General features: G+C 34.8%; 2 protein-coding genes and 1 long non-coding RNA gene across 4 annotated transcripts in view; 1 reads left to right on the top strand and 2 right to left on the bottom strand.

Moving 5' to 3' along the window:
• The window catches only part of LOC116170578, an 85,873-nt gene that overhangs the window by 20,763 nt on the left and 52,349 nt on the right, over nt 1-12,761 (bottom strand). The window lies entirely within an intron of this gene.
• Nucleotides 5,905-6,385, bottom strand: LOC116170577. Its single transcript, XM_031487069.1, has 2 exons — nt 6,307-6,385; nt 5,905-6,254 (listed from the first exon to the last, which is right to left on the bottom strand). The coding sequence occupies exons 1-2, from the start codon at nt 6,361-6,363 to the stop codon at nt 5,916-5,918; spliced, it is 396 nt and encodes a 131-aa protein (XP_031342929.1). The 5' UTR covers nt 6,364-6,385; the 3' UTR covers nt 5,905-5,915.
• The window catches only part of LOC116170575 (chitin synthase chs-2), a 50,765-nt gene continuing 49,473 nt past the window's right edge, over nt 11,470-12,761 (top strand). For both annotated transcript variants that reach the window (XM_031487067.1, XM_031487066.1), the window contains exon 1: nt 11,470-11,633. The gene's annotated coding sequence lies outside the window, so the exon portion shown is untranslated. The remainder of the gene's footprint in view (nt 11,634-12,761) is intronic.

The following is a 12,761-nucleotide window of genomic DNA, read 5'->3' as shown; positions in this document are numbered from 1 at the left end:
TATCTTCCATTGTGAACACATTTGCTTCCATGGAAGTTCACTGATAGTTAAAGTTACGGTAAGTGGAAAAACTGACCCATAATGTGATATTTAAAACATTATTTGTCCAGGTTTTTCAAAGTTAGTTAAATACTAATTAATTCGCTTAATTACAGTTGATCATACTCGTTAAACAAGGTAACTTTGTAATTATATCTCATACACTAGGTAGTCATTTATTGTATTCCATAGAGCATTAGATATGCCCATTCATAGGTCAATTAAATCCATATACACAGTCTGTTTCAAATTAAGTTTATTACTAACTTTTTTGGTTGTACAGTTAGAAAGACGGTTAAATGATCAAAATTGAGTATTTTTTCTACTGAACTCAAATCTCCAATGAAAAAAATAAAACAACATCGCATATTTTAGATTATAACAACAAAGTGACTTTTTATATGGAACACCCTGTATTTTACTACATCATGTGGCAGCTTATGAAATTCTCTACAAAAGTTATTAATGCACCATAGCCATACTACTTCAAATAACCAAGATTTTTCAATTGTTTTCATTTCGATCTAGTTATCCATGAAAATGATAAACTGACATTGTTTGTTGTAAAGTTTATTACATCTTCAGTTTATTTCCTAGAAAATATGTCTTTTACACGCCCTGTACAAACAGAAACGAAACACCTTCTATAACATAGATATGTATTTTAACTGATAAGTGACTTATGTCACATCTGCTATTTTTGTTTTGTTATCAACCTACTATAAATAAGTCCTAGTTATTGTTTTAAGTAATTATGTATTTTTATAATTTTCGTGGATAACTAGATGGAAATGGAAATAATTAAAAATCTGGGTTATTTGAAGTATTTTGGCTATGGTACATTACAAACTGTTGCAGATAATTTAATAAACTGTCATATGATGTAATAATATACCGGATGTTCAATATAAACAAGTTGCATTTTTGTTATTATCTGAAAAATGGATGTGGTTTTGTTTGTTTAACTACAGATTTGAGTTCAGTAGAAAAGAATACACAATATAACCGCACCGCTTTTCTGACACTTCAACTAAGAAGGTTAGCAATAGTGCTAACTTAATTTGAAACAGATATGCCTACAAATCTTCCACCTTTATAATAGTTTACAGAACACAAGCTTATTCCTTTAGGACCATGCTTCTAGTTTCAGGTTCAGACTATAATTGTGTCTATTGAACCAACACGTTTCTCAGAAGTTGAAAAAAAATAGTGTGAATGGTTTGAAGATGTTTTTCTTTGTAAACTGTTTGTAATGTATGTAAATGGTGTTTTCGGTTGCAGAGGGATCAAGATGCTAATTAAATGAGCGTTATTTATGACTATTCGTATGAGTAAATGAGTTGAACGCTATTTCAATTAGCAAATTAGATATGCTTAGTCTTGGGGTTCTCATGATAGTCGTGTCTCACGATTACATCTCTATTGGTAATTATTGTTAACATACCACCCATATTGCGATATTGAAATTTGAGAAGTACAATATAATAGTCAATAAAAGTAAATGGCGTTGAAATAATGTGTCATTGTTTAGTTATTTATGACACTGTTTATTTCTTCTGAAAGAAACGTAGGTATATTCTTTTGGTAAGTGGTATTTATGAATTGCCTGAACAATTTCTCTGCACCACCTATATCATTGAATGCTGTACATTGCAATTTCGATATTCAGTTCAATATCAGAGCAATATATTATAATTATATACAAAAAATACAAGTTGGAAACTGTTGTGAGACGTGATTGATGGGGATGTAGGTAGTATCAAATTAAATGGATAAGAGTATGTAAACACATTGTCAGCCAAAGTACAGTGGATCGATGAAAATTTTTCGTATCGTTCTCCATTTATGCAAAAATAACTATTTGAGAATGTCAGTTTGGTGAGAATTGAAATAACTTCCATACTATGTACATATACATGTATAGCTGTGGCTGGTATAATGGATACCTATCCAACAAGTTTAAACGACCTTAACGAGTCATAAGTGGCATGAAAATTAACTATTATTACCCATTTTCAAGACGATTTACTTTTATTACCCATTATATTGCTTGTTTGAGTCTTTAAATTACCCTTTAATATAGTAAACTAAAATTTCCAACCATATTTCCATAGAAATTTGCTTCTTAATCTGGGAAAGTACTGCAAGTGCGCATTTACAAGTCTTATCTTCATCTATCTTCCTTGCCGTGTAAAACAAAAATAAATCTCCGATACCAATGTGTGCTGTTTTGCTTGAACCCAATGACAAATCTAAAGAAATATTTAAAATCGATCGATTTCACTGGGTCCGCGACGAAAATCTGCAGACATCTACCTAATAAAAGAGCTCCCGGCCCACATCTAATAACAAAAGCCGTTCTTAAAAACCTCCTACCTAAATGCTATAGCCTTTTTTTTTGGCTTATTTTAATAATGACAAGAAATGCCAGCAGCTCAATCTTAATACTCAGAGTCGTGGGCAAGGGGTCGGTACTTTGTTGATAAAATAAATTTACAGATGTAATTATATTATTATAGGGCGCCACTTAATTTTTAAAAAAACTAAGAAAAACTTTCAGAGCTGAATAATAAGTATAGAGAGACTCGAGTCAAAAATTGACAATATAGATTTACGTACCTACACACACAATAATATTATCTACATTACGCTATACACAAAAAGATATTTTGGTAGTTAATACCAAACGACAAGTATTTTTTTTTCTTTTTAAATAATTATCTCACACACCAACATTCATACACGCATTCATACATTATTACCCAAATTCGATATCTCTGATAGAGCGATGCGGTCGCCAGATGACCGTTGATTCTAAATGGCAGTTTACAGATGCCTCACTGCATTCGATGGCTCGAACTGAATTACAAAAATGGCTCTTGAATCCAAGCAATCCTTTTATACTGCTTCTTTGCAGCGCAGTACGGTTGCAAAATAGAATTGGATATACCTCTACGGCCTTCTCCTTAACTGAATGTAATTCGCCAAACGGAACACAAAATGATAACAGGATTTTTAATTTCCAATATCTTAAGTAGAAAAAAAAACGGAATACCACATTAGCTAAGGAATTGTACGAAGAAAAAAGCTTACCTCTGATTGAGGTTTTTTTTTTGTTTGATAACCAATTACAGCAATGCCAAATTATCAACAACAAGCTTAATTAGCTTGCCTTTACAAAAATCACTTCCTTAATTTTTAAGATCGAAGCTTTCTCTTCAATGGCTTCTATCAGATAGCCCAACTCAATTCCTTCGCTGGTATGGTTTTTCCGCGATAACAGTTTAAACAGAATAAAATTAAAATTCGGCTATTGTGGTGCCATCTCAATGAAATCAATCGAATACATACGAATACGATTCCTTTACCGCCAATCCCGATTTTCCACAGAAGCGGAAATTTTGAAATGCTACAATGCTTAGCATACCTCGTCTCACTATTCAATACCCTGCCTAACTATTGGATATTTTCCTAACAAATGGAAACGTGCACGTTGAGCATTTCCCGGAAAATGTAAAAACAACGTTTTATTATTTCGCCCTATAAGCCTCCGCTATACTCTATCGACACTGACAAAATTATCTCCAATATCCCAACACTCCATACTTCCACAGTTCCACCATTCCATGACTGCAAACCCAAATATTCAATAGTACAGCAGCTTCTCAGAATCAACGAAACTATCACCAAAGACAAAGAATATACTACCGTATTGTTCCTTGATGTTCTTCAAGCTTTTGACAGAGTCGGGCACAACGGCCTCCTCCACAAAATGAAGAACGCTTCCAAGTAAAGCAAATGCAGACACTTCAGAAACCAAGGACATTAAATCGGGGGTCCCTCAAGGATCCTTTCTCGGTCCATCGTTGTTTAATCTAGCTATGGATGATATTTCTCATCATCAACACTCCAAAGAGCAACAGAAGAACTCAAGAACTGGTTCAACAGGTGGACCGTCACCTTAAACCCCACAAAATGTATTGCTAAAATCGTTACCCTCAGAAGGTACAACAATCCAAATCCGATCGTCATAAATGTAGGTAAATCCAATTTCATGGAACCCAACAGACCTGGGCGTAAACCTGGACCAAAGGTTGACTCCTCCTTCCTTAGTCTTTTATTTCAATGGTTGCAACTTGCAATTTGAAAAACTGAAGTTTTTGACATTTTTTGATTGATAACTTTGAAAAATCACAGCTGCTTTGGAAACTTTTCCCAGACTTTCGGCGGCCACTCAATTGGACTTTAAAGATTTGAGTAATAAATAGGACGATCACTTATGTTAAACGGTTTAAGAGATATGAATTTTTGAATGGACCCTTGCATCATCAAATTTTTCGAGAAAAATTGACGTATGTCAGAAACTATGACAGATAGGTAGGTACTTAAATTTTAATTGCGTTGAATGCAGAATAAACTAACGCATTTACAAGAAAATAGAAAATGCTATGTTTCTATTTAAAAAAACAAAATGTGCCCACTTCCGGTATTTATGGAAAGAGCGCTAGAATAAATTAACGCATTTAGAAGAAAATAGAAAATGCTATATTTCTATTTAAAAAAACCAAGGTGGCACCATTTCCGGTATTTATGGAAGGAGCGCCATCTTGAAATTATGTTATATTTCAATTCGCAATGGCGGCTATGGCCCTAAACCAAACTTCAAGTCTATTTCAACTGCAAGTTTAAAAACTTCTAACGAACGGACTAGATGGATCACCTTGTATGAATAAAATGTGAAGCAACTATACATTAATTAGATTAAATAGGGTTAGGTGCCCGGTACCTAGATACTATGTATTAATAAAAATATATTTACTGCGGAGGAAATTTTTTTATCCAATTCGATAACTCGTCGTAAACCTAGTCGTAAACTTTCTATGACATGTCACATCTTCGACCTATTGCAACAAAATGGGCAATACCACCAAGAACTGTCGGTGATTTGTATTATATTGGATAAGCCTAATTTAAGGAAAACAAAAATGAAAAAGAGGTTTTCGCCTTAAGGGGAGTGACTTTATCCCATTTTCCATGAATTGAACAGTACTTGCCGAAAAGTCACATAACGGACTATTTATATGTACAGGAAAATATGTTAAGCCATAAATATTTTTATAAATAAGAAACTTAGCATTGCGCACATGTGATTTTTACAATATGAGATATGCTTGTCTTTGCTAGAAGCATTTGTGACTAAAATTTAAAAAAAATATCGTTATAAATAAGAAAGCTGACATTGCGCAGTTTGTGCATGAGCAAATTAATCCGTTGGTATTATACTTAAACGACACTTAGGGAATAAATCGAACACCGAATCCAAAATAGCATCAAACTCGCAGGTCCAGGTCCAGGTTTTACCCATACTCCACTTTTATTTTCTGATATTTGTTGTAATCAATTTTACTGTTCAAATAATATATAGATTTTTATGATTATTAGGTCGGTATGTGCATAAATTAACTACTACATTTACGTATAGTACATCCTGATAAAATGACATTTCGTTACGTATATATAACTGTGAACAAAAAAAATGGTAGTTAGGGTTTTGTTATTTATAAAATAGCAATTTCCTTTATATCACCATTGAATTTAATAGTTATAAATTCAATGATATCACTCATAATGCATCCTTACCGTGGTATAATAAACAACCTTACTCATATTCAATTAACAAACTTCAACATTTATTTTTTGTTTTGTTTTAATTATATCTTCCAAAAGACGTCTTTATCTTAAAAACAAAAATATTGGTGAGAAAGTTTATACTTTAAACTGTAAAAGTTACAACACTCGCTAACCTATTGTCTTGGTTTAGGGAGGATTAGGTATACCTTTATAAATAGCTATACCTATAGGTCTAGTTGTTCATCTTAGCTCACATCTGTGTAAACCACACATTGCGCCATAAAGAAGGCTCTTTCGCAAGGATTGGTTTCACGATATGCTTTTTCCACACAACTTTTCGCCAATTCGGGGGTGAGAGCATATACCCCTTTCACCATCTGATCCACATTAAATTGTCCATCGATGGAAAAGTTTAAGTACTCTTGAAGACATTTTATGTAACATTTAAAATGTTCATCGTTTGGCAGATGAGAATCTTCAAATATTCTGTCGGCAACGCTAGGTTGTACTTTAGTTTCATTTATGCAAACGTCATGGAAAGGTGAAACCATCTGTTCCCAACGATCTTTCATAACCGAAGGTACCTACAATGACACAAGTACTTACAACCGATGCTTTCCATTTTTCGCTACTTACCTTTTTTAATTGCACTTGTATAACACAACACATTAAAAGTACAACCGCTACCTTCATCTTTTTGAGTTTAGCCAGACCGACCGACATATTTTGTAAAGTAAAGCCCGTTCAGTGTAGACCTTCTTATAGTGGATTCATTATTACCGAATTATAAAAAACACTTTAACAAAACCCTATTTGTGTAGAAATTGACTTTTTTCATATTGCATATGTAACTTTTTACATATTTCCCGTCATATGTGTGTGTTAATAATCCCACACTTTAGGGTAATTTGTGATCTTAATTTTTTTATTAGCAGATAAATTTTTGGGAAAGGTACAGTAAATTTGCCTAACAATCTCTTTCAATTGAGCATAGCAACCATTCTATCCACTTAAACTTCGGCATAATGTATGGTTATAATGTAATTATTACTTCTTGCTTACGACTTATCGCGGGTTTCTATGCTCAATTGAAAGAGATTGTTAGGCAAATTTACGAACCTTTTCCCAAAAATTTATCTGCTAATGAAAAAATTAAGATCACGAATTAGGTACTCTAAAGTGTGGGATTATTAACACACACACATATGACGGGAAATAAGTAAAAAGTTACATTTGCAAGACGAAAAAAGCTAATTCCTACACAAATAGTGTTTTGTTAAAGTGTTTTTTTTATAATCTATAAGGTCTGCACTGAGCGAACTTTACAGTAAATATGTCACTCGGTCTTGCTAAACTCAAAAAGATGAAGCTAGTAGGCGTACTTTTAATATGTTGTGTTATACAAGTGCAAATAATTAGGGTAAGTGGTCAAAAATCGCAGGAATAGATTGTAAGTAGGTACCTGTCTCAATTTAGGTACCGTCGGTAGTGAAAGATCGTTTAGACCAGATGGTCTCACCTTTCCATGACGTTCGCATACATGAAACTCAATGGAACCTAATGTTGCCAACAGAATATTTCAAGATTCTCATTTGTCAAACGACGAACATTTAAAATGTTACATAAAACGTCTTCAAAAGTACTTCAATCAATGGACAATTTAATTTATTTATTGTCCCTCTTGTTCTGGGCCCTCAACAGGCTTTCGCCAAATTACAGAGTTACCCGCGTAATGCCTTTTAGAGGTGCCCCTGCAGAAGTTGTTCTATACTACTCCGGTATTTTAACCTTACGAATTAAGAAAACTGCAGGAAAACCTAATTCGGTGTAGCCGGCAGAATGCTCGAAACTGATCTAAGGAAAATCCCATCTCTGCCGCAGATGAAAAATTCACCTCTCTTCAGCTTCGAACACCCGACCTCCCGGCTATGTAGCCCAATGCTCTACCACTGAGCCATACAGTCGGTTGTAGATGTAGATCAAATGGTGAAGGACGCATATGCTTTCTCCGTGGTGCAATGTATCGTTTACATGAACAGAGAAGGGCCTTTGGAAGATGATAAACAGAGGAAAGGAGAAACAGGACAATACAAAACAAATAGAGGACCGAAAGCAGTACTTTAATAAGGTACCTACTACAAGAGAAGCAAAGAAAGAGAAAGTGATAGAAGTACGAAGAGAGGAGGCGAAAGGAGATTTTCAAGAGATGTGAGCAGCAATTAAAGAGGCTGAAAAAGCGAAAAGCGGCGGAAAAGGATGAAATAATAAATGAAGCTTGGATTTAGGCCACAGATAGTTTCAAAGAGAAGCTGATGAAACTAATAAACAAGATATGGAAAGGATCGAAGAATGGAAAGAGGGGGAAATAGTGCCGATTCACAAACGAGGTGATAAAGACTATGGAAAATGATAGAGGAATCAAGATAATGGGAACGGCGTACAGAATGTATGCGGCGGTAATGAATGAAAGGTTGGAAAGAGAAATAGAAGAGAAGAGGTTCTTAAAGACGCAAATGGGATTCAGAAAAGAGATCGTACTACACATAATGGTTGAAAAAGAATTGGAGAAAAAAGGGCGGAAAGGTGATAGCGTTTTTCATGGATTTAGAGACTGCAATTGACAGAGTGGAAAAGGAACAATTGTGGAAGATGGGAAAATAGACAATAGGCGAAAGGGAATTATATGGATTATACACAAGAATGAGGGCAGGAGAGAATCGGAAACGTAAAGGACTGAGATAGGGGTGTTATTTCCATTTAATACAGCATATGGAGAAAATATTAAGACAAAGTCAAAGTGTAGGATTCGTGGTGAGAAGAAAGAAGACATGGACCCTGGCATACGCTGATGACATAGTAATAATGGCAACAGAGGAAAAAAAGGTTGGAGAGGTACTGAGAAAAACCGGAATTGGAATTAAATGCCGAAAAATAGAGGAGGATGATAATATTTGCGAAGGGGAGAGGAAGGAAAAGTAGATGGGGGTAGAATGGAATTGGAAGAAGGGAAAGGGCAGAGGAAGTAAAAAGAATTTAAATACTTAGGGCACGAGATAGATGCAACGAAATAATGGGACAATGCTCAAATAAGGGATCTAAAAAACAAGGGGAAGCGGCGCTTCATTTTTGATGCAGTGGTGAGAGGAGTACTGATAATAATAATAATAGAGATTTATTGCCCAACAGAACAGAATATTCCAATTACATTGAATTGATAGATAAGAGAAAAAGAAGAATGAAACACAAGAAAACCTCAAAATCATACCTCTTACATAACTAAACAACAATAATATAATTAAATTCATATCTAAAAAAACAAAATTAAAATGTAGACAAAATGTAAATTACATTATATGCGTGAAATAAAAAAGAGCAGGTACAATATGACATTGTCACAGCGATATACATGGTGTTTATTAAACATGCGTCAAAAATGTAAAGGACTATTCCTTGGACTATTCTAAGGATATTTTGTCCTTCGATGATTTTTGATAGGGCGCTTTGATTTATTTTGAGAAATCGGATAATTGCTGGGTGTAACGCAATCAGAAACGATCCTGGTGATTGAAAGAGTTCGAGAGTCGATGAGGAGAGATGGATTCTGGCATCCGAGCGGGGGGTAGTCATTTTGAACAGTGTTTTTTTTTTGGTAATAAATTGTTATTGTCGAAATTCTTTTTCGCCCCGTATCTTCAAAACAAAGCGCCCTATCAAAAAGCATCGAATGTGGCCTGTAGAATCCATAATTTCAAACAGTTCCAAGAATGGGCTACTAGATCAAAAGTTACAGCCCTTTGAATTTTCTTTCGAAATTGGTTTCTAGTCTATAACTTTTGATTGAGAAGTCTGACCGAAAAAGTACGAATTGTTTTGGATTCTACGCACCAAAATTAATAAGAAAAAGTGTTTCCCCGAGGAATTTTGGTGCAGTCGATTTTTGGTTAAAAAGGAAAGTTATACACTGCCTTTTTTTGAGGCCCGAAAAAAAAATTGTCTCAGATCGACCCGGAAAAAAAATTTTCTTATAGAATGTGGCCTGTAGAATCCATAATTCAGTTCCAAGAATGGGCTACTAGATCAAAAGTTACAGCCCTTTGAATTTTCTTTCGAAATTGGTTTCTAGTCTATAACTTTTGATTGAGAAGTCTGATCGAAAAAGTACGAATTGTTTGGATTCTACGCACCAAAATTAATAAGAAAAAGTGTTTTCCCGAGAAATTTTGGTGCAGTCGATTTTTGGTACAAANAAATCATCGAAGGACAAAATATCCTTAGAATAGTCCAAGGAATATAGCCCATTAAATTTTTGCCGCATGTTTAATAAACACCCTGTATAACTTTGAAGCACGGATGTATGGAACGAAAATATGTAGGTGGAAGGAAAGGGATGAACTAACATGAATACAAAGAAAGTACTGGGTCTAAACGGAAGGACACCAAATTACATATTAGATGAGGCAACAAAAATGGAGAAGTTAAGGATAGCGTTGGGACGCAGAGCGGTAAGATTCGAAGAAAGGGACTGAAAGAAAATGCAAATTACTGCAAGAATGCTTGACAACACAAAAGGCAATTGGGAGGAATAAGGAAAAAAATATGATAGAAATGTATACAAGTGGACCCAGGTCGAAAGGAGGATGGAAGGACTTACAGGTGCAGCAACAGAGAACAAAAATCGACAGCTCACGAGGAAACAGTAAGTACAAGGAGCTGATAAGGCAGTGGTTACCGAAATACCTAAGGAAGGGAAGAAAAAGTATCTAGATAGGTTTAGGTGCGGAGAGGAGGTGAGAGGAAAGGAGAAGTGGAGAAAAGAAGACACTAAATGCAGAATTTAGGGAGAGAAAGAGGAAGATAATATAAAGCACATGCTATGGAAATGTAAAGATGTAAAAAAGCAAGCGAAAGTAGGAGTGCAGTACTGGAATGAGGATGATTTATAGAAAGAAACGGATGAAACACATACATTTTATTTAGTTGATGTATTGTAAAAAGTTTTTGCCAAATGGCGTTAATAAAGATTTTTTTTGACTTCTTGTCTGTGAATTTTGGATGAGATTAAAGGGGCCCAGGGGCACGTAATGGATTAGAAATTGTCTGTCAAAACATTTTTAATACGGCATAATACCATTGATGACCAAGTTATGCTCTACATCTTCCCGCATTCCCGTTTCCCTGGCACAATAATAGCACATATATGTGGTTGGCAAGCGATTTTCTTGGTCATGGAGGCATTTTAGTAGTTTCTGTGAATCTCTAAAAATTTTGGGCATAAACCTGCACAAACGTTCAGTCTTTAGCTGATGAGGTGTCATTGTGTCAAAAGTTGTGTTGGCCAATTACGTACTAAGCGTTACAGAACGACCTCTGCTAACCCAGCTTGTGATGAACAAGATAAGGGAGTCCTTTGAGAACTTCCATCACAAAACATGCGTGGTAAGTTGTTCCTGGAGATGGTAAAGTGGTAAGGTATCGATTTTGGATTCCAAAAGAATGTTTGTGGGATAATCCCAAAAAGTTTTACACTAACTTTTGTCTTAATTAAACTAAATGAAACGGCGATCCAAAACTATAGTCTAGAGATCCGGGTGAAAAAATGCAACTTCTTGTGTACGCGAGTCCTTCGATGTGTTGTCTAACCCAAAGGTGTTTCAATTTAATCACCGATAATCTTATAAGCACGTTGATCTCGCTGTTTACTTTCATATAAAAGACATTCACCTTAACGCATGCGCCTTTTCCGATTTAGGTAAAAGGAACTCGACTTCTTCAAATGTTAGTTCTTCTACAGGTGTAGAATTGAAAAGAAAATAACAGCCGATTATTTTCCTGAAAATTGATCGGCATGGAGATCGCGAAGTAATTTTTAGAAAATACAGGAATATGCTGTTTAAATAGCTGTGAAGTGCCCTTAATTTTTAATTAGTGCAGTGTAGTTTAGTTAAAGAATTTTAAAAATTAGGGTAAGTTTTATTTAATTTAATTTTAATTTAACTATTTTTCAAAAATTGTTTATAATAAACAGGTTGCCCGCTTATTCGTGCGTTGAAATCTCCCAAGTGAAAGGTTGTGAAAGTGCGGCAAAAATGCAACTATTTTTATTACGCTTCGTAAAATAGTTTAGGTAAATTAAAGAGTTTGTAATAATGCCCCAAAAGAACTTTACGATCGTATTTTTTCTCATAGTCACACGCAACTCGCATAATTACGTTACGAAAGCTGCTTAGCATGCCGCCGTCTTACGCTTGAAGCTACATGAAAACCTTAAAAATAAGTGATATTTCTATCAAAATTGACCTTCCATTTCGTTAATGTAGGTCTTTAAGACAATGATAATTTAAGAAACCTTTTATTACTTGGGCTTCCGTTATAACAATAGGAGCGCATAAATATTTATAGATGAGTAACTTTTATTACGCTAAGTTCAGTTATATCGGAAGTTCTTAATGAATTGTCGGCCACCGACAGCGTTTTAACTTTTAACCGGATATAAAGTAGCTGCAAAGCTCACCGCCTTGATCCAATAACTCATTATGAAATTTTAAGTGCTTCTAATTGCGCACGGAGAAAATTCGTTTTTAATTACGTTGTAGTAGGTAATTGGGAATCACATATTGATTCTCTAATTAAAATAGAAACGTCACTTCGATTGTGTACCGTTCATTCGAATCTGTTGCAATGAAGTTCAATAAAAAAGGGAAATCTGTGAAGTGAATCACGTCTCAGGATTCTACCACATTTCTTGTTGTTTACACTTTTTTAGCACCTTACATGTGAGTGACTGTACTATGTATAACCGGTGGACTCATCGTACTCGAAGAAGTTTCAAGGAAACATTCGTTGACACTATAAAAAAAAATACTGTACAACGCCTCAATGTCCTAAGGGTATGTCTAGCAACAACAAAGAGTATTTATTCGGCGAAAAAATTACAAAAAAATTTTGATCGTGAATATAAAATAGGCACGAAAAAGGCGTGTTATACGGCGATGAATTATGTGAATATGTGAAATGGGTTGGTACGACATGGTCATTGTTTTGCTCGTATGTGCAAGTTTTTTCAAATTGGCCTTTTGAAGCACAGGCTACAC

This window comes from Photinus pyralis, unplaced genomic scaffold (genome assembly GCF_008802855.1).
Source record: "Photinus pyralis isolate 1611_PpyrPB1 unplaced genomic scaffold, Ppyr1.3 Ppyr1.4_LG5, whole genome shotgun sequence".
Lineage (NCBI taxonomy): Eukaryota > Metazoa > Arthropoda > Insecta > Coleoptera > Lampyridae > Photinus > Photinus pyralis.
This window is presented reverse-complemented; position numbering and strand designations above follow the sequence as displayed.